Source organism: Gobius niger (assembly GCF_951799975.1).
Source record: "Gobius niger genome assembly, chromosome: 14".
Classification (NCBI taxonomy): Eukaryota; Metazoa; Chordata; class Actinopteri; order Gobiiformes; family Gobiidae; genus Gobius; species Gobius niger.
In genome coordinates, this window is record NC_136865.1 from 32,089,109 (window position 1) to 32,111,741 (window position 22,633).

Genomic DNA, 22,633 nt, shown 5'->3' on the forward strand with positions numbered 1-22,633 from the left:
AGCGGAGAGCTCTGGTTGGCTGATATGGAATGACAGCGTCTTGGAGATAGAGCGGAGCTAAACCCTTTATGGATTTAAATGTGAGGAGCAGGATTTTAAATTTTATTCTAAACTCAACAGGAAGCCGGCTCGGTCAAAGTGCACCGCGCGTCCCGCTTGAGTAACATTAGAATCTAGTGAGAGTTAAAGAAACACAGGAAGAGTTTTACAAAGGAGGAGAAAGAGCTATGAGACGTTCCGGGGCTCTTTTCAAACTCTACATTCGGCCTCACTTTGGCTATTATGAGAGCCTTTGTGCACATGTTGCTGAGTGTCACGGTCTGCTTTCTGTTGCCCTATTTTGGTTTGCTTTCTTGTGTTTATGTCCTTGGTGTTTTTATTTTCACATGTCTTTTTGGTCTTTGTGATTTTCTGTTTGACGTCCCTCTCGTTATTGCCTGCCTCACCCTAATGTGTGTCACCTGTGCCCCGTTTCCTCATGTATTTTCACCCCTGTGTTTCCCTTGTTCTTTGTCAGGTCATTTATCTCCATGTCCGTGTCTGAGAGTTTTTTTTTTTTAAGTTGCTCCTGTTTTGTTTTGTGTTTTTTCACTGCATTTTGGGCCTTTCTTTCTTTATTTTTACACTTCCATCGAGTTTGTCACCGCTGCGTTCGGAGAGCATTTAGCTTCGTAGCGTTTTATCACGGAATTTAACAAAACTAAACACAGCAGCTCACGATAGACTTGTGTCTCGCTACTGCAGTACTACGACACAAGTTTAAAAAGAGCCTGCTGTGTTTAGTTTCCCCTCGGCTTCGTTTGTGCTAATGCTAACGCTAAAAGATTTGAAAGAGGTGAGGCTGTAGTCACGGTGATGCCCGTGTTGTCGTTATGTCCCTGATCTACGAGCGACACCCGTTATGGAGTAGATGAGGTTTTAAACACCCCGTCTGGTTTCATCCATAACTGTTATTACTGATCACTAAGGACGAACAACTATAGAAACACTAGAAAACCTGCATCCCCAGTTAAGATGGTTTCATTACTAGGTATCTAGATAGATAGATAGGAGACAGCATCGGAACTACATTTGGAAGATATGCAAATTTCCAATATCGTGATAATTTTCAAAGTCGAGAACAATTGGGAGAAAAAGGTGGAAAGTGTTTTTTTTTACTTCGCTATTGTCGTCTGCTCTGGGCAATTCTTTTTGAGCGACAATATGAATATAAATGCAGATGTTTGCAGCACATTTTTGCACATTTCTGATGTTAAAAAGGTCCCACCTGCGGTTCGCGTCTCCGGACAGTGAAATGATGAAACTCACCACAAAGTCATGGAGGTGTAGATCGAGAACAGAAGCCCTTCAGTCCTTTCCATGGAAACCAGAAGAATCCATTTCACTTACAGCGCCTCTCGAAAGTATTCATACACCTTGAACTTTTGCACATTTTGTCATGTTAAACATGAAGATTTTATTTAGATTTTTTTTACTGAACGTTCACACACAAGTATCAGACAACTGTGAAGTGAAAGCGAAATGATACATGATTCTGTTATTTTTCAAAGAATAGAAAAGTGAAAAGTGGGGCTTGCATAAGTATTCATATAGCATGAATTAATACTTTGTGAACCCCGTTTTACTGCAATAACAGCAGAAAGTCTTCTGGGGTTTGACTCTACAAGATTTGAACATGTAGAGACTGACATTTGAGCCCATTCCTCTTTACAAAACAACTCAAGCTCTGTCACATTAGAAGGAGAGCGTTTGTGAACAGCAGTTTTCAGATCTTTCCACAGATTTTCAATAGGATTCAGGTCAGGACTTTGGGCCATTCTAACACATTAATATGTTTGTTTTTGTAGATTTAGCTTTGTGCTCCGGGTCATTGTCCTGCTGAAGGTGAATCTCCGCCCCAGCCTCAGTTCTCTTGTGACTCCAGCAGGTTTTCCTCCAAAATGTCCCTGTATTTGGCTCCATCCATCTTCCCAACTATTCTTACAGTCTCCCCAGTCCCCACTGAGGAAAAGCAGCCCCACATCATGATGCTCCCCCCGTATATTTGACACTGGGGATGGTGCACTCAGGACCATGAGCAGTGTTAGGTTTGCTCCATACATAACGTTTGTCTCATCTGACCAAAGCTCCTTCTTCCACATGGAGCTGTGTCCTCCATATGACTTCTAGCAAACTTCAAACGGGATTTCTTATGGCCTCCTTTCAATAATGGCTTTCTTCTTCCACTCGTCCATGAAGGCCAGATTTGTGTAGATACGACTTATAGTTGTCCCATGTACAGATTCCTCCAGCTCAGCAGCAGGACTTCACAGCTCCTCCAGAGTTATCTTGGGGCACTTGGTTGCCTTTCTGACCAGTGCTCTCCTTGTTCAGTCTGTTAGTTTACATGAACAGCCATGTCTTGGTAAGTCTGCAGTGGTGCTTTACTCTTTCCATTTCCGAACAATGGATTGAACAGTTGCTCCGGGAGAGGTTCAAATCTTGGGAAATCTTTGTATAACTTAACGCTGCTTTAAATTCTCTCTAATCTTTATCCCTGACCTCTCTGGTGCTCCTTGACCTTCATGATGTTGTTTAGTGACCACAGCTCTGAGGGCCTCACAAAACAGCTGAAATTATACTGAGAGTAGATTACACACAGGTGCCTCTATTTAATGGTCAGGCCAAGGTGTGAACATTCTGGAGTCATTAGAAATGTTTTAAAGGCAATTTAATGCTCTCAGAAAATGCTGTATGATACTTATGCACGCCCCACTTTTCTATTTTTTGAAAAATAACAGAATCATGTATCATTTAGCTTTCACTTCACAGTTGTCTTTTTTTTTTATTCGCTTATTACGGACATCACATGTACATTGGGTAAACCAGATGCAATGTTTTTAGTACAGCACCTGTCCGTTAAAGCAGTACTAAGTAACTCTTGCCCCTAGAGGCCATAAGCGCAACTGCAGGTGTAGTAGCAAGTTACGATTTTTTAATGTATTAATTGTCTCGGAGAGTAAATACTACGCTGACAGGAAAGGCGAAGGGAGAGAGGGTTACTGTGCATCCAATTATACAACGGAAATATTTTTTTTCACTCAAACTTGACTGTAAATACTGTTTAAAGTGACGTTAGCCCGCAGTTAGCTTTGCCCGTTAGCATGTTTGCTTCTTCTTCGTGATTACATTCGTGTGTATTGCTTTCTCCGCACCGGTGGCAGTCAAGTTGCAAACATGGTTTTCTGGCCAGAGACACCAGGGGGAGATGAAAGACCCTCCAATCATCCCATAAACACTTGTATTATCCCCACGGGGACTACGGGGAGGGTTTATTAAGGTAAATAAGTTACTTAGTACTGCTTTAAAGCAACAACAGTACATATTAAAACATGACATGCATGACACGCAAGTCATGACAACAGAAGAAATCATACATTTTTATCAATTGTGTTATTTATGAGATCAATGTTGAGTGGATTTTAAGTAGTGTTTTAATTTCGTGTTAAATTTGGTATCGTTTGTTTTTAGTTTTAAATCTGTTGGTAAATTATTCCAAACACTGGCTCTGACAGCTGAGAAGGCAGACAGACCAAAGCTCAATCTATACATTGGAACAATAAAATTACCATTGCTTACACACCTCTTGTAGTAGCTCTGTTGGTAGAGTACTTGTGTGTGAACGTTCAGTAAAAAATTCAAATGTGCAAAGGTTCAAGGTGTATTAGTACTTTCGAGAGGCAGTATATATAGACAAACATGACGGGGTGGCTGTGTCTATGTTCTGTGTGCAGTATCTCCCTGACCTCCTCCTCTGTTTCAGACCGACACCACCTCCACGCTCTCCTTCGCCCCGGTGTACCGCACTGACCTGGTGGGGCCATTGTTCTGCGAGGCCTTCAACACGATGTCGAAGGCGAAGAGCGACGCCTTCAGCCTCAACGTCAACTGTAAGTTCCTACTCTCTGGCTCTCTGGACGTGTGAGATCATCCTGTGTTCTCCTATAGCGTTAGTTTGTGGTTCCACGGCCCAGTGAGGAAGTCTCTCCTCGGATCGACCTTTAGAGAAACGGAGGGTGCAGGAAGTGGACTTTGGTCATAGATGCCAGGGCAGCTGTTGCTACAAAAGTAATCGTACCAAGTTTGGTGTGAATGAATAATGTAGAAAATTGTAAAGCGACTTTGATCATCTGGAAAAGGCGCTATATAAGACTACGGTGCCGAGGCCTCGCACACTCATGCACTCATACAAGAGGCAGCACAAATATTAATGTTATTGTTGGAGCTATTTGGCACTTTCTTGGTAAAGGTAATTTGCTTGGTTTTGCCTTCATGCTTATTATTTTCTTGTTTGTTATTTATGCTAATCCAGGTCATTACTTACGTTGTTGTTTAGTGGTCACTGGTGCTCACGATCATTTGCATAAGTATGTCAAGGTGGGAGGGACCTCAGGCTGCGAGGGCACATGTTTTTTTTTTACCAGCGAGAGGAGGCAGCAGAAAATGTCTGTGAGCTTGTGTGATTAAACCTCTTCAAACGCATCTTTTTGGTGTGTTAGGGTGCTTCCTCGTACTATGCAAAAAACAATATTTTTAAATCTGCTTTCCTCCAACCCAGCATTTGATGATGGGTCATATAAAGATTCAGTAGCCAAAATATTAGCTAATTTAAAGAATATTTAGAACTTGTCCAATGCGATTTATTGTTCAAAAATATAAATAGTAGAATCGAATGATCCTGGAGCTCTGTTGTCGGGGTTTCGTGCCCCTGGTAGGGTCTCCCAGGGCAAACAGGTCCTTTTGTGACGGGTCAGACAAAGAGCGGTTCAGAAGCTCCTTATGAGAGACCAACAGGCCTGAGAACCATGGGGCCGTCCTTTTGTGGACCCAGCACCAGCAGGGGGCGCCATAGGGGCTGGTGCAGTGTGATTTGGGCCGCTCCAGCAGCTGCCCCCACGACCTGGCAACGGAAAAGTGGAAGAAAATGGATGGATTTGTTGTATTAGGGTCTAGAAACATATTTTCTATTAGGGTTTTTTTTTTGGGTAAACATTTTCTTTTAAAACAAATTAAGACTTTTATACTAAAATAATATGTTCCAATATTTACATCGGTTTTACCACCTGACACCAAAACTGTAGTCTTTTTAGACCATATATAGTTGAGCTTGTTTTGACTTAATTGAAAGTAATAAAAATATCTGAATCTTGGATTGGCGCCGTGTGACTTTTGAGAGGTAAAAACTTCAGTTGAGTTGAGCGAGTCCTAAATATCAATATTTTCAGCTAAAACTTTTTTTTTTACAGCTTCTCTATAACAAGCATCATGGAGGGTTGGAGAACACTGCCCTGAAACTTTAATTTTTTAGAAGCACCCTAGTTGACATTGGTTGATTTGGTATCTTTGAAGCTGCGTAAAGCCTAACCCATGACGTAGCCTCAGTGACCATTTGACAGTTTTGTTTTTTTCTTTGGTTTAAGTTTTATGGTCAAATAACCACTACAGTTATGTTAAACTTCACTATTACACCGCCCACACAGTTTAACACACTGATGTCTCACAACAACAACACCTGAGTCTACAGCACTGACATGGACAGTCACACCATCGCTGACTCCTGCAAACTCCTGCAGGTCAGGGTTTTTTTCAGCCTGCATTGGAGCTGGTTCTAACCCGGCCCGCCTCCGCCCCGCCCCTGCAGAAAATACCTTCACAGGTTTGGCAATATTTATTCAAATTCGCCTGGTGCCCAAAGATTTGCACCCACGGGATCAGCGCCTATGGCTGGACCTATCCACATGAAACTGTGCCAAAGTCCAGCGTCTTCTCTCTTAGCACAGATGAACCAAGGTCACATGACTGTCTCATAAAGGTGATATTCAGAACAATCCAATCACTTCAGTATAATGATCACACACAATAATAAGCTTCTACCGGGTCCAAACTGAAGAGTTCCATCGACAATCACAGCAAAAAAACAAAACTTTATCTGAACAACAACATATAAAAGACCCAAAACTGTTTTATACCTAATTAGAATAATATAACTCACCATATTTGTGCATTTAAAAAAGCCTTCATGAAAAAAAAAGAAAAGCATAAAATCCAGAGTCAATGTGATGTGGTAGAGCGGGTCGTCTCGTGATTGGCTGGGTTTGAATCCCAGCTCCAGCAAATGCACACTGTCGCTGTGTCCTTGGGCAAGACACTTCACCCTACTTGCCACTTGTGTGACTAGTTACTTACTGTAAAGCACTTTGGGCCTGATAAAGGTGGAAAAGCGCTGTGTAAGATAAGTCCATTTACCATATTTCTGTGTGATCAGATGTTTAAAAATGCTAATATTTGTCCCCCCAGCTCAGCCGCCACGTGTTGGAGTTCACCCCGGTGGACGAGAGGGTCGCGTCCCTACGCCTCCGGGTCGGGGACAGGTCTCTCACCGTTGTCTCGGCCTACGGGCCCAACATCGGTGCAGAGTACCCGGCCTTCTTGGAGTCCCTGGGAGGGGTACTAGATGGTGCTCCGACTGGGGACTCCATTGTTCTGCTGGGGGACTTCAACGCCCACGTGGGTAACGACAGTGAGACCTGGGAGGGAGTGATTGGGAGGAACGGCCTCCCCGATCTGAACCCGAGTGGTGTTCTGTTATTGGACTTCTGTGCTAGCCACGGTTTGTCCATAACGAACACCATGTTCGAGCACAAGGGTGTCCATAAGTGCACGTGGCACCAGGACACCCTAGGCAGGAGGTCGATGATCGACTTTGTAGTTGTGTCGTCTGACCTCCGGCCGCGTGTCTCGGACACTCGGGTGAAGAGAGGGGCTGAGCTGTCAACCGATCACCACCTGGTGGTGAGCTGGATCCGCTGGCAGGGAAGGAAGCCGGTCAGACCTGGCAGGCCCAAGCGTGTTGTGAGGGTCTGCTGGGAACGTCTGGCGGATCCCTCTGTCAGTGGGGTCTTCAACTCCCACCTCCGGAAGAGCTTCACCCAGATTCCGGGGGAGGCGGGGGACATGGAGTCCGTGAAGGTGGTGAGAAAGCTCCTCGGTGACTCCGGGGGTGGATGAGATTCGCCCTGAGTACCTTAAGTCTCTGGATGTTGTAGGACTGTCTTGGCTGACACGTCTCTACAACATCGCGTGGCGGTCGGGGACAGTGCCCCTGGATTGGCAGACCGGGGTGGTGGTCCCTCTCTTTAAGAAGGGGGATCGGAGGGTGTGTTCCAATTACAGAGGAATCACCCTCCTTAGCCTCCCCGGTAAGGTCTACTCCAGGGTGCTGGAGAGGAGGATCCGGCCGATAGTTGAACCTCGGATTCAGGAGGAACAATGCGGTTTTCGTCCTGATCGTGGCACACTGGACCAGCTCTATACCCTCCGTCGGGTGCTCGAGGGTTCGTGGGAGTTCGCCCAACCAGTCCACATGTGTTTTGTGGATCTGGAGAAAGCGTTCGACCGCGTCCCTCGTGGTGCCCTGTGGGGGGTGCTCCGGGAGTATGGGGTCCGGGGCCCTCTGTTAAGGGCTGTCCGTTCCCTGTATGAGCAGCAGGAGCTTGGTTCATTGCCGGCAGTAAGTCAGACCTGTTCCCGGTGCTTGTTGGTCTCCGCCAGGGCTGCCCTTTCTCACCGGTTTCTAGGCGCAGCCAGGGGCCGGAGGGTGTCCGGTTTGGGAGCCTCAGGATCTCATCTCTGCTGTTTGCAGATGATGTTGTTCTGATGGCTTTAAAGAACCAGGACCTCCAGCTGCTCTGGGGCGGTTTGCAGCCGAGTGTGTAGCGGCCGGGATGAGGATCAGCACCTCCAAATCCGAGGCCATGGTTCTCCACCGGAAAAAGGTGGCTTCCCCTCTACAGGTCGGTGGGTAGTCCTTACCTCAAGTGGAGGAGTTCAAGTATCTCGGGGTCTTGTTCTCAGTGAGGGACGGATGGAGCGTGAGATGGACAGACGGATCGGTGCGGCGTCAGCAGTGATGCGGTCGCTGTATCGGTCTGTCGTGGTGAAGAGGGAGCTGAGTCGGGGCAAAGCTCTCGATTTACCGATCGATCTACGTTCCCACCCTCACCTATGGTCATGAGATTTGGGTCATGACCGAAAGGACAAGATCGCAAATACAAGCGGCCGAAGTGAGTTTCCTTCGCAGGGTGGCTGGGGGTGAGGAGCTCAGTTACCCGGGAGGAGCTCGGAGTAGAGTCGCTGCTCCTTCACGTCGAAAGGAGCCAGCTGAGGTGGCTCGGGCATCTGTTCCGGATGCCTCCTGGTCGCCTCCCGCGGGAGGTGTTCCAGGCATGTCCTAGTGGGACAAGGCCTCGTGGAAGACCCAGGACACGGTGGTGGGACTATGTCTCCGAGCTGGCCTGGTGTCGCCTCGGGGTCAGAACAGCTGGAGGAGGTGTGTGTGGATCGGGAAGTCAGGGCATCTCTGCTCAGACGCTGCCCCTGCGACCCGGCCCCGGATAAAGCGGAAGAAAATGGATGGATGGATGGAATATTTGTCCCCCATTTTATCCACATTTTTTACCCAATTTCTCACCCTATTTTGGCCCCATTTTTCAGACATTTGCAGATCTTCAACACATTATTTTTTTGTTTTGTGGTTTTAGATCACAAATATTTTAGTATCAGAATCGGGAAAAAGAATCGTTCAGGTATCGGTATCTTAAAACAGTTATCGTTGCAGTACGGGTACCGAAACACGTGTATCGGTCCTCAGCCTCTAACTGTCCCTGTCCCCTCAGACGACCCGGAGCTGATGACCGTCTCTCCTGCCCCCAAGTTTGTGGCCGCGGGGTCGAACCACAACCTGACCTGCCCCGTCTGCAACGCCACTAACCCCAAGACCAAAGACGTCATCAGCTCCACCCCCGTCACCTTCACCGCTGTCGGTAAGGAGGACCGCCAATGTGTGGGGCTGGTATACTGATCGTTTTTTTCCGATATCACTACTTAAATGATGCCTGCTGACACCAGTGCCTCACTCAGAAAGGTGTCACTTCGGGTCTAAAGTGCCGTCAGCACGAGCTTAATATAGAAGCTGCAGTTACACGTGTGACCTGAGGTGGCAGTAGTGAGTATGAAACAGCCAACTTGCATCTAGTCTCTTTAACTGTACCTTTTTTGGATACCTGTGTTATTTTAATTGAATTGAAATAATGTGTATAAAAAGCATCGTTCAGGAGAAAATCCAAACACGGCACAAGAGAAAGAACTCAGGCGCAGCAGCGTCACCTGGAACTTCATGTTTTGAGCAGAATTCCCACTTAAAGCAGTACAAAGTAACTTATTTACCTTAATAAATCCTTTCCGTAGCCCCTGTGGGGGTAATACAAGTGTTTATGGGATGATTGGAGGGTCTTTCATCTCCCCCTGGTGTCTCTGGACAGAAAACCATGTTTGCAACTTGACTGCCACCGGACCAGAGCCACCAATACACACTATTAGAATCACGAAGAAGAAGCGAACAGGCTAACGGGCAAAGCTAACTGCGGGCTAACGTCACTTTAAACAGTATTTACAGCCAAGTTTGAGTGAAAAAAATATTTCCGTTGTATAATTGGATGCACAGTAATCCTCTCTCCCTTCGCCTTTCCTGTCAGTGTAGTATTTACTCTCCAAGACAATTAAAAAGTTAAAAAATCGTAACTTGCTACTACACCTGCATTTGCGCTTATGGCCTCTAGGGGGAAGAGTTACTTAGTACTGCTTTAAGCGTTGATAAAAAGAGAGTTCGGACATTATTACCTCCTGAGCTGCAGAGACAGACCAGATCCACATCACGCACCGTTTTACTTCAGATAAACTCTTCACTGCGTTGTTCCACAAAGTGACAGATCTGTTACATAGTGAGAGCGCTCACTCTGTCATAAAAAATGTACCATAACTGTCCTAGAAATGGCTAATGCAGAGTGAGCGCTCACTTTATCCACAATCTTTGATCCCAAACGCTTCGCTGGAGCTGTAAATAACAGCAGTAACTTCAGGCTCTGCGGCATGGGGTTTCGCTAAATAGCCATGTATTTCTTGTTGTCACTGCTTTTCTTTGTCTAAGAGCTCCAGTTTCTTGTTCAGTCCAGGTTTAGTCCTGGTTTAGAGGCTGCTGGTCACAACCCGTACGACCGGTTGTGACCATAACTTAAATGAAGATAGACAGTTTAGAACAAAATGCTCCAGAATCGGAATAAAGCAAATACAAAAACATCTTCAGGCCTCGTCAGTCCTGTCTCTGATCCACAGGAGGGGCTCCAGAGAACCTGGTCCTGATCCTGGTCCTGATCCTGGTCTGTGAGAACGTCATCATCACAGGAACACTTGTGATCATCTGCTACAGGAGACGCTCAGGTCAGAGTCTAAACATCTAAAATAACGACAGTATCAAAGAGTCTAACGAGTGTCTCACAGGTCGGAGGTCAGGTGCTGGAGGACGTCACAATCCTGAGGTCAGTCTCATTTTAACTTTACTATTTTAATAATTAGGAAAGGAAAGGAAAGGAAAGGAAAGGAAAGGAAAGGAAAGGAAAGGAAAGGAAAGGAAAGGAAAGGAAAGGTTAGGTTAAAGAAAGGAAAGGAAAGGAAAGGAAAGGAAAGGAAAGGTTAGGTTAAAGAAAGGAAAGGAAAGGAAAGGTTAAAGAAAGGAAAGGAAAGGAAAGGAAAGGAAAGGAAAGGAAAGGAAAGGTTAGGTTAGGTTAAAGAAAGGAAAGGAAAGGAAAGGTTAAAGAAAGGAAAGGAAAGGAAAGGAAAGGAAAGGAAAGGAAAGGAAAGGAAAGGAAAGGAAAGGAAAGGAAAGGAAAGGAAAGGAAAGGAAAGGAAAGGTTAGGTTAAAGAAAGGAAAGGAAAGGAAAGGAAAGGAAAGGTTAGGTTAAAGAAAGGAAAGGAAAGGAAAGGAAAGGTTAGGTTAAAGAAAGTAAAGTAAAGTAAAGTAAAGTAAAGTAAAGTAAAGTAAAGTAGAGTAGAGTAGAGTAGAGTAGAGTAGAGTAGAGTAGAGTAGAGTAGAGTAGAGTAGAGTAGAGTAGAGTAGAGTAGAGTAGAGTAAAGTGGATCAAACGTTTCAGCTTTTTCGGAAACTACAAAATGCATAAGTCCCGCACCCTTTCCTTTTAGTGAACCACTTGCCTTCAGAAGTTTCCTGATGATTTCTGACCACATTTCTGATCACATGTGACCCAGTGACTAAACAGAATCTACCTGTGTGTGTCTAATGTCAGTTCAGATACAGCTGCTCTGTGATGGTCTCAGGTCTGTTAGAGACTGTTGTGGAGCAGAAGCTTCATGAAGTCCAAGAACACAGACAGGTCCGGGATAAAGTTACTGAGAAGTATAAAGCTGGGTTAGGTTAAAGAAAGATTTACAAAGTACAGTTAAATCCACCATCCAGGAATGGAAAGAGTCACTGCAAACCTGCCAAGACCCGGCCGTCCTCCTAAACTCACTGACCGACCAAGGACAGCACTGACCAGGGGCCTCATTTATCAAACTGTGCGTGAGACTCTTTACGCAAAGTTTATTTCTCATTTATAAAACCTGCCCTCTGCCCGCCTCCATTTGACCATCAAAGGCAACGCAAAGTGACTTTTACATTTTTCTGACTTTTTCTGCAGAATCTTCCGCAGTCAATATTTGTTTCCCGTTGCTTTATGCTTATTATTATTATAGCACATTTTTACGGATTTTCTGCAGCTTTCAGCACTTTCATGCTTTGTGCAATTTCTGTTATGCATCAAAACGTTCCGCATGTTGAGGCTGAAATACCTCACATTTTTCCCATTGACGTATAATAGAGCTCCCACAAATTCATGCTGTTCAGCATTTTTTTACACATTTTCTGCAATTTATGCATGTTCAGCTTACGCAACTTGTGGGTTTTGAGAAAAAAAAGGGTCTTCTGCAGTTTTCCTTTTTCTACGGGAACAGTTTATGCAAATTGGATTATGCAAATTAACCGATTTATGAAATGTAACCAGTTTAATTTAATTTGCCCAGTTTTGCAATCTAAAGTTTATGCAACATAACAATTAATGCAATTTTCAGCAATTTCTGCATTCGCATCTGCAATTCCGCTGTCAATGTCTAGTTTGTTTTGCTCCTTAATAATTATCTGTATTATTCTTTGTAGAGAGAACATGCGAACGTCCGTCCAGAGTCTGAGAGGATTTATGAAGATCTGCGTCTGGAGGAAATGGAGCCGACCTACAGCGTCTTACCAGGGGGCGTGGCCTAACCGAGGGGGGAGAAAACCTCTTGTGGGAGTCACCGTTTTCCCTCTTTTAATCAATCAATCAATCAATCAAAACTTTATTTATAAAATGCTCTACATACAAAGTGTTTTACAGATTTAAAGCAGTTCCCGCACACACAGACACACACACACACACAGACACACACGCACACACGAACCAGGTAAGGAATCATACATAAAAAATATTAAAAATAACTGAATAAATACATAAGTAAATAAATGTCAGCTAAGGGCTAAGCTAAAAAGATGGGTCTTGAGCCTACTTTTAAAAACATCCAATCCAATCCCCTATTTAAATAGCACATTTTATAAACACGTGTTGCCAAAGTGCTGCACATACAATCGGCAATTTAGGAATAAAGAAACATGAACGTTCTCTGTCCGATTATAAACATGTTTTTCACACACTGATAAAGCCTGTTCAGTTTGTAAACTCCACTATCCTTAAGGTTAGGGTTAGTTTGAGTAGGCCCATCCATCCATCCACTTTTCCGTTTCCGGGTCGTGGGGGCAGCTGTTGGAGCTGCACCAGCCCCTTATGGCTCCTCCTGCAGGTGGTGGGTCCACAGGAGGACGGCCTCATGGTTCTAACCGTGCCTGTTGGTCTCTCATAAGGAGCTTCTGACCAGCTCTCTGTCTGACCCGTCACCTATAGGACCTGTTTGCCCTGGGAGACCCTACCAGGAGCACCAAGCCCCCGACAACAGAGCTCCAGGATCATTCGGGTGCTCAAACCCCTCCACCACGTTAAGGTGGCGGCTCAAGGAGGGGAGTAGGCCCATGTATTTTTTAAATTAATTATCTTGTGTGTCGGAATGGCGGGACGTTTGATAAAAAGAGGAAATGCCCCCACTCCGACAATTAGACCTCAACGTCGGAGTGGGGGGGTGTAACCTGTTTTTTTAGTATTTATGGGCTGTTGAGCCACTTTGCTCCTCTCTGTCTCTGTGTTTAAATTAAAACAATCTAATACAAATCGCACACACACAAATACAGTGGGCACAGCACACTCAAATCACCACAATATATCTTCAAATTAAAGAGCAACTGTCCACAAAATAATTCAGTTGTCATTTTCAGTCTTGCTGTTATTTGCTGGGGGGGGATGCTGAGGTTCAAGCCAAGAGAACGTAATCATTTTCTTTGCAATTAAGCATTCAACAAAAAAATGACAAAAATTCAACAACAATGTGACAAATATTCAACAAAATGTGACAAAAATTCTACAAAAAAGTGACAAAAAATGTGACAAAAATTCAACAAAAAAGTTACAAAAATTCTACAAAAAATGTGACAAAAATTCAACAAAAATGTGACAAAAATTCAACAAAAAAATGACAAAAATTCTACAAAAATGTAACAAAAATTCAACAAAAAATGACAAAAATTCAACCAAAATGTGACAAAAAATTAACAAAAATTCAACAAAAAATGACAAAAAATCGACAAAAATGTGACAAAAATTCAACAAAAAATGACAAAAAATCAACAAAAATGTGACAAAAAATCAACAAAAATGTGACAAAAATTCCACAAAAAATCAACAAAAATGTGACAAAAATTCTACAAAAAATGACAAAATTCTACAAAAATGTGACGAAAATTTTACAAAAAAGTGACAAAAATTCTACAAAAAAATGACAAAAAATGTGACAAAAATTCAACAAAAAATGACAAAAATTCTACAAAAATGTGACAAAAATTCAACAAAAATGTGACGAAAATTTAACAAAAATTAACAAAAAATTAACAAAAATTCAACAAAAAAATGACAAAAATTCTACAAAAAAGTGACAAAAATTCAACAAAAAAAAGACAAAAAATGTGACGAAAATTCAACAAAAATGTGACAAAAATTCAACTAAAATGAGTATTATTTTTGGTTGAGAAATGTTACAATTTGATCTGAGGTTGCTCTGGAACATTTCCAATATTATGAAATTCGGTTCCAATGAATTTCAACACCTAAACAATATTTGATTTCATTTTGTCTTTGCAATGATTATTTTTTCTTTTATACAGGCCTAAATCAGAATGCACTTTATCGCTTGCAGGAACCTAAAAGTATGAGCACATCTCCCCTGTTCTCACGTCGTTGCACTGGCTTCCTGTTTATTTTAGAATTGACTTTACGAACAGTGTTTTAAATCCCGTCTAAAAACCCACTTTTTTTCTCTGACTTTTAGCACCACGTGAGTTGTGTGGTCCCATGTGTCTTTTATTTAGTTTTATTTTGTTGTTTAGTGGTTTTATTTATCTATCTATTTTGTTTTATTGTTTTTTTAATTTATGAAAGTATTTTATTGAATCTATTTATTTATTTTATTCTTTTTTAACTGTCTTTATTGGATTTGAATGTTTTATTATTTTACTGTTTCTGGCTAAATGTTCCTGCGGGACACCTCCTTCTAGATCAGGGGTGCCCAAACATTTTGTCTCTGAGGAAAAAATGAAAAGGTGCCTGTGAGTCGCGGGCCAAACGCGGCGATGTCAAGCATGAAAAACACATGTAATTGCAGATTATAAAGTTACTTTATTTTATTAACTTTTTATTTTTTAGATAGCCAACATTTGCATTTGATTCTGTCTATGCAAATAACATGCTATACCTTTATAGAAACAGCGGAGCAGGAAGTGCAGACGAAGCCACAAGATCAGAGTAACGCCTGATTTAAAAGCTAAGACCTAAAAAACTCAAAGCTTCTTCCTTGTTTTTTTTAATTACATTTTAGTCATTTGTCGTGTTTACTTTTTTGTTTTGGCCACATTTCGTGTCTTTAGTGTGATCGTACTGTGATCAAGCCACAAAACTGACCAAAACATGTCAAAAAGCAACAAACATGATGAAAACACAAGCAAACAAACCGTGACAAGAAGATCTTTATTTCTATAGCGCCTTTCACAGACTTTGGTCACAAAGTGCATGAGACAGTTGTACATTCACTCCACACTCGGTGGTGGTAAACTACGTTTGTAGCTTCAGTTTCCCCTGGGGGAGACTGACAGAGGCGCTGTCGCGACTACACACATCTGCGCCAACGGACCCTCTGACACCACCATACATTCACTCACACATCATTCATCCTGGCCTATTGTGCATGTTTTTAGTGGTAGGGGAAACCGGAGGCACGTGGAGAACATGCAAACTCCACACAGAAAGGCCCCGTGCAGGTGGGAATCGAACCCGGACCTTCTAGCTGTGAAGCGAGAGCACTAACCGCTCCGCTACCGTGCCGACAATCATGAGGAAGAAGCAGGTTAGCTTTGTAGGTCTTAGCTTTCAAATGAGCCTAACACTGTTATGCTTAACTGGAGAAAACACTCTGTTAAGGCGGGTTGAAAAAGGTTAACCGAGTGTGTTCACTCCAGTTTGGTTTTACCCAAATCTACAAGCTTACAGTCTAAAGGCCAGAGTAAAGTCCTTGTTCAAAAGCAAAGATCTAGAAACGTTCATGACCACACATAAACGTGTTCATGTGTGGTCATGAACTTCAGTCCAAGGAAATTCAAGTTACAAGTTTAACAATAAATGAAATAAAATTTGGGATAAGTATAGAGAATATCAATTTATTTATTTATGGTTTATTTGGTAGGGACAGTGCAAGTTAATGAACAAGCCACACCGGATTGTAGCCGTAGGCTAATTTTCATCCGTCGTCCCCCATGCGCACTCTCAAACACACTCTCATACATCTTGGCCTATTGTACATGTTTTTAGTGGTAGGGGAAACCGGAGTACCCGGAGGAAACCTACGCAGACACGGGGAGAACATGCAAACTCCACACAGAAAGGCCCGTCCAGGTGGGAATCGAACCCGGACCTTCTAGCTGTGAAGCACAAGCACTAACCGCTGTGCTAAGTGCTACCGTGCCGCCCAATATTATGTTAATGGATTTACTTCTATGCAAACATTTTATACATTAATGCCACTTTAAAGCAGTACTAAGTAACTTATTTACCTTAATAAATCCTCCCCGTAGTCCCTGTGGGGGTAATACAAGTGTTTATGGGATGATTGGAGGGTCTTTCATCGCCCCCTGGTGTCTCTGGACAGAAAACCATGTTTGCAACTTGACTGCCCCCAGACCGGAGAAAGCAATACACACTAATGGAATCACGAAGAAGAAGCTAACATGCTAACGGGCAAAGCTAACTGCAGGCTAGCGTCACTTTAAACAGTATTTACAGCCAAGTTTGAGTGAAAAAAAATATTTCTATTGTATAATTGGATGCACAGTAACCCTCTCTCCCTTCGCCTTTCCTGTCGGCGTAGTATTTACTCTCCAAGACAATTAATAAATTAAAAAATCGTAACTTGCTACTACACCTGCAGTTGCGCTTATGGCCTCTTGGGGCAAGAGTTACTTAGTACTGCTTTAAAACTAAGCCCACTGTAACTCACAAGAATGAGCTGAGACTTTTTGCTAAATCTCTACAATTAGACAAAAAAAAAAAAAATCCTTTTAGATTCGTTTACCTGAATACATGTATGTTTTTCATGCTGCCCCCAACTGTCTTTATTCGTTATGTCATCTTTTTTTATACCGACTTCAACGGAAACATGAGGCATCTTTGGATTTGTTCATTGCAATAAAAAAAAAAAAGAAAAAACGTAATGATTTAAAGCCTTTATTTGTTTAAAAATACAACTCCATTAACATGACTTCATAATATTGTTTTCAGCTCATGGTCCACACGTCTCCAAGGACTCCTGTAAAATAGAGGAACACAAAATTAGCATCTATAAACAAGCTTAAAATCATAGGTTTGTGGAAAATACATTCACCCAAAAGCAATGTTTATGATGACCAGTGAGTTAGTGATTAAAGCCAATCCAGTAAAAAAATAAAATAATATCTGCCAGACGAGAAATGTTACCAAATAGGCCAAGACAATATATTCCCTAAGGGGAGAGGAAGCTAGTGCTATGAGATCACAATCTTTCACTCTTTTTAGACGCGTTACGGCGGACTTTAAGCACATTTAAACACACACTAGGTTAAAATCGAGTACAGTTTAATGTTTTGTTTCATTCTTGCGTTCGAAAATTCAACTAATTGTCCAGTAGAAGTGAAAAAACGGAGCTCGAAGTTAGCCGTTAGCATCGAACACTAAGCTAAACGTTAGCATGGTTAGCATTCGCCGTTATTTACGGGCTGGATTTTTGTCGCTTTTTTGTCACCTTTTTGCTGGATTTTTGTCACTTTTTTGCTGGATTTTTGTCACTTTTTTGCTGGATTTTTGTCGCATTTTTGCTGGATTTTTGTCGCATTTGTCGTCGCTTTTTTGCTGGATTTTTGTCGCTTTTTTGCTGGATTTTTGTCGCTTTTTTGCTGGATTTTTGTCGCATTTTTGCCGCTTTTTTGCTGGATTTGTGTCGCTTTTTTGTCACCTTTTTGCTGGATTTTTGTCGCTTTTTTGCTGGATTTTTTTTCACTTTTTTGCTGGATTTTTGTCGCATTTGTCGTCGCTTTTTTGCTGGATTTTTGTCGCTTTTTTGCTGGATTTTTGTCGCTTTTTTGCTGGATTTTTGTCGCTTTTTTGCTGGATTTTTGTCGCTTTTTTGCTGGATTTTTGTCGCTTTTTTGCTGGATTTTTGTCGCTTTTTTGCTGGATTTTTGTCGCTTTTTTGCTGGATTTTTGTCGCATTTTTTGACGTGTTACGGCGGACTTTAAGCACATTTAACACACACTAGGTTAAAATCGAGTGCAGTTTAATGTCTTGTTTCATTCTTGCGTTCGAAAATTCAACACATTGTCCAGTAGAAGTGAAAAAACGGAGCTCAAAGTTAGCCGTTAGCATCGAACACGAAGCTAAACGTTAGCATGGTTAGCATTCTCCGTTATTTATGCATTTATGGGCTGCTGAGCCAATTTCTCATCTCTACGCCGCCTTGTCATCTACTATTACACACAGACATAATGTAATGTTTGATTTATCTCATTCTTGTGTGAGAAAAAGTGGAAACCACGGCGCTCGAAGCTAGCCGTTAGCAACACGAAGCTAAACGTTAGCATGGTTAGCATTCTCCGTTATGTATGGGCTTCTTGCTAGTCTCTACGCCTCGTTACCGTTATTTAATATAAAACGCCTCCATAATTTGGTGCTTGTTGAACTAGTGGTGAGTTCGTTTGTGGAGGAAAAGTCATTTCCGTAGCTTCCAACGTGGCTATTTGTGGGACTTCCCTCGTCGCCCATCGGCTTGTTGCACAATGTGGCTACGCTAGTTCCTCTGAGGTGAAGCTGTGGGCGCTAGTACTTCCTGTCCGTATTCATTTCCATTAAGATTAGCTCAGACCAGTGAGTTCCTGGTAGAAATATTTCCATAGAGGAGACGTTTATGTTTGTGAGGATCAGGGAGTTTGTCTTGAAGCTAAAGGCTAATTTAACCTCTTAACTCCCGCCTGAACCGAGAGGATCTTTTTTCCTCACGTCATCAGATTATTAATTTTTTTCATTTTTGTCACTTTTTTTGTCCTTTTTTTTTTTTTCGTCAATTTTTTATCACATTTTTGTAATATTTTTTGTCACATTTTTCGTCCCTTTTTTGCCAATTTTTTTTATCACATTTTTTTTAATTTTTTGGTCACATTTTTGTCACATTTTATCACATTTTTGTAATTTTTTTGTCACATTTTTGTAATTTTTTTGGTCATTTTTTGTCACTTTTTTGGTCATTTTTTGTCACATTTTGTCACATTTTGTCACATTTTTTGTCACATTTTTTGTCACATTTTTTGTCACATTTTTTGTCACATTTTTTGTCACATTTTTTGTCAATTTCTTGTGACATTTTTGCCACATTTCCATCATTGTTTTCGTCGAGAAAATGTGCTCGGTTCAGGTGGGAGTTAAGGGGTTAATGCATTACACAACTTGAAATAGTGCCTTTATATATATATTTTCATAGCATGTTAGCCTTTAGCTTCAAGACAAACTATCAATCCTTCATGATCACAGGCGTTTCCGATCTGAACTTGCTCATCATGATTTGAACACACAATAACTGATCGTCTACCGGGAACTCACCGCCCACAACATAATCTTTAGAAAATAGGATTATTATTATTCCAGGAAAAGAAAACAGACAGGAAGTCCAGGCGCTCACACCTTCAGGTCAGAGGAACTAGCATAGCCACACCGTGCAAACAAGCCAATTCCCCGTGTTAATGATTAAATGACTCGGTGTAGGAGGAGAACCTATAACCCCACGGCAGAAGAGCCACCGTGGAGCCTCAAACTACCTCCAGTTTCTGTGGCAGCTCCCGGACAGAGAACCAGGCCACCGCAGACCGGACTCATCCAAACGGGAGCTGCATTTGCCGAGGATTCTTACGCGTAAAACACGGTTAAAACGTGCCATAACTAAAAACTCAAGGCATTGCTCAGATGCAGACACTGTGCACGAGTCTGATGGTAATTTACACCAGTTAGAGGGAAAAGATGAGGAAATGCACGTTCTAAACACGGAAGGTTAGCTGTCAGAATCAGTGCCCAAGTTTTTACGCATGTGCCAAGTAAACATGTGTCGCCAAAATGAGCGATGTGCAGTTATTTCATGCGGTATGATCGAACAAATGTGTTTAACCCAGTTTAAATAATCGCAACCCAAAGCTATTAACCTCCTACCACCTGCCAAAACCAAATGCATTCTCCCCTCTTTGCCATTGTCGTCACTTTTTATTTCAATTATGTGTTTTTGTCACTATTTTTAATGGCACTTTTGCCGCTTTTTTGCTGGATTTTTGTTGCTTTTTTTTGCTGGATTTTTGTCGCATTTTTGTCACTTTTTTGCTGGATTTGTGTCGCTTTTTTGCTGGATTTGTGTCGCTTTTTTGCTGGATTTTTGTCACTTTTTTGCTGGATTTTTGTCACTTTTTTGCTGGATTTTTGTCACTTTTTTGCTGGATTTTTTGCTGGATTTTTGCTGGATTTTCTGCTGGATTTTTGTCACTTTTTTGCTGGATTTTTTGCTGGATTTTTGCTGGATTTTCTGCTGGATTTTTGTCGCTTTTTTGCTGGATTTTTGTCGCTTTTTTGCTGGATTTTTGTCGCTTTTTTGCTGGATTTTTGTCGCTTTTCTGCTGGATTTTTGTCACTTTTTTGCTGGATTTTTGTCACTTTTTTGCTGGATTTTTGACGCTTTTTTGCTGGATTTTTGACGCTTTTTTGCTGGATTTTTGACGCTTTTTTGCTGGATTTGTGTCACTTTTTTTGTTGCTTTTCAGCTGGATTTTTGTCGCTTTTCTGCTGGGATTTTTTTGCTGGACTTTTTGCTGGACTTTTTGCTGGACTTTTGTCGCTTTTTTTGCTGGACTTTTGTCGCTTTTTTGCTGGACTTTTGTCGCTTTTTTGCTGGACTTTTGTCGCTTTTTTTGCTGGACTTTTGTCGCTTTTTTGCTGGACTTTTGTCGCTTTTTTGCTGGACTTTTGTCGCTTTTTTGCTGGACTTTTGTCGCTTTTTTGTCGCTTTTTTGCTGGATTTTTGTCGCTTTTTTTGCTGGATTTTTGTCGCTTTTTTTGCTGGATTTTTGTCGCTTTTTTGCTGGATTTTTGTCGCTTTTTTGCTGGATTTTTGTCACTTTTTTGCTGGATTTTTGTCGCTTTTTTGCTGGATTTTTGTCGCTTTTTTGCTGGATTTTTGTCGCTTTTTTGCTGGATTTTTGTCGCTTTTTTTGCTGGATTTTTGTCGCTTTTTTTGCTGGATTTTTGTCGCTTTTTTTGCTGGATTTTTGTCGCTTTTTTGCTGGATTTTTGTCGCTTTTTTGCTGGATTTTTGTCGCTTTTTCTGCTGGATTTTTGTCACTTTTTGGCTGGATTTTTGACGCTTTTTTGCTGGATTTTTGACGCTTTTTTGCTGGATTTTTGACGCTTTTTTGCTGGATTTGTGTCACTTTTTTTGTTGCTTTTCTGCTGGATTTTTTGCTGGACTTTTTGCTGGACTTTTGTCGCTTTTTTGCTGGATTTTTGTCGCTTTTTTGCTGGACTTTTGTCGCTTTTTTGCTGGATTTTTGTCGCTTTTTTGCTGGACTTTTGTCGCTTTTTTGCTGGACTTTTGTCGCTTTTTTGCTGGACTTTTGTCGCTTTTTTGCTGGACTTTTGTCGCTTTTTTGCTGGACTTTTGTCGCTTTTTTGCTGGACTTTTGTCGCTTTTTTGCTGGACTTTTGTCGCTTTTTTGTCGCTTTTTTGCTGGATTTTTGTCGCTTTTTTTGCTGGATTTTTGTCGCTTTTTGGCTGGATTTTTGTCGCTTTTTTGCTGGATTTTTGTCGCTTTTTTGCTGGATTTTTGTCGCTTTTTTTGCTGGATTTTTGTCACTTTTTTTGCTGGATTTTTGTCGCTTTTTTTGCTGGACTTTTGTCGCTTTTTTGCTGGACTTTTGTCGCTTTTTTCCTGGACTTTTGTCGCTTTTTTGCTGGACTTTTGTCGCTTTTTTGCTGGACTTTTGTCGCTTTTTTGCTGGACTTTTGTCGCTTTTTTGCTGGACTTTTGTCGCTTTTTTGCTGGACTTTTGTCGCTTTTTTGCTGGACTTTTGTCGCTTTTTTGTCGCTTTTTTGCTGGATTTTGTCGCTTTTTTTGCTGGATTTTTGTCGCTTTTTGGCTGGATTTTTGTCGCTTTTTTGCTGGATTTTTGTCGCTGTTTTGCTGGATTTTTGTCGCTTTTTTTCTGGATTTTGTCGCTTTTTTTTCGCTTTTTTTTGCTGGATTTTTGTCGCTTTTTTGTCAGTTTACATCCTCATTTTCTTCTCGTTTTTTGTCGCTATTTTGAAGAAGCTTTTAGATTTGGAGAATAGGGACAACAGGAGGAAAAACACATTCAGGTGGGAGTTAAGAGGTTAAAGTCATTTAAATCCACTGAACACAAACGTGGCCCTGGCCAAAGCTTTTTACGCACAGATTGGAAAGTCATAAAACGTGCCAAAGCTTTAAAACACCCACGTTCTTGCGCGTAAATGTGAACATTAAGGCGCAAATACAAAAGGGAAGTTGAGGATTTAGCATAAGCGCGACTGAATCCACACCACGTGAATCAACGTGGCTGAAGTCAGTGAGAACCATCTCCACGCGCGTTTTCTTCATCGCACTGAAACATAGACCTCGCGTGAAATACCGCCTCGCGCATGAAGCCGTTCACCTCCAGAACCCGCCTCCCCGCGCGCCGAAGCACCAAAGGCGACATTAAACAACGATGGATAAAGATGGATGAAGTTTTACCTCGGAGCGCAGCGTTCATGGTTCATTCACAGAAGCAGAGGCTGGAAGTGACGCAGGGCCGACGCATCCGGGGTTATTTATACGCCTGCGCAAACACGAGGGGGCGACAACGCGCTGTGGAGAAAGAACTAAACGCAGAGGGGGAGTTTGTTTGTGTCCACCGCAGATTCATGTAGGGATTTAACCCCTTAACTCCCACCTGAACCGA

General features: G+C 42.1%; 2 protein-coding genes across 2 annotated transcripts in view; one reads left to right on the top strand and one right to left on the bottom strand.

Annotated features, from left to right (window-relative positions):
* LOC306973752 (unconventional myosin-Ig-like) overlaps positions 1-22,633 on the bottom strand; it is a gene marked incomplete at its 3' end in the record, with an annotated part of 481,166 nt that overhangs the window by 350,657 nt on the left and 107,876 nt on the right. The gene's annotated exons all lie outside the window — the stretch shown is intronic.
* The window catches only part of LOC306973889 (cell adhesion molecule CEACAM5), a 270,429-nt gene that overhangs the window by 16,067 nt on the left and 231,729 nt on the right, over positions 1-22,633 (top strand). Inside the window, exons 4-5 of the mRNA XM_079570964.1 lie at positions 3,803-3,929; positions 8,715-8,861. Coding sequence (XP_079427090.1) covers positions 3,803-3,929; positions 8,715-8,861 — 274 coding nt within the window. The remainder of the gene's footprint in view (positions 1-3,802; positions 3,930-8,714; positions 8,862-22,633) is intronic.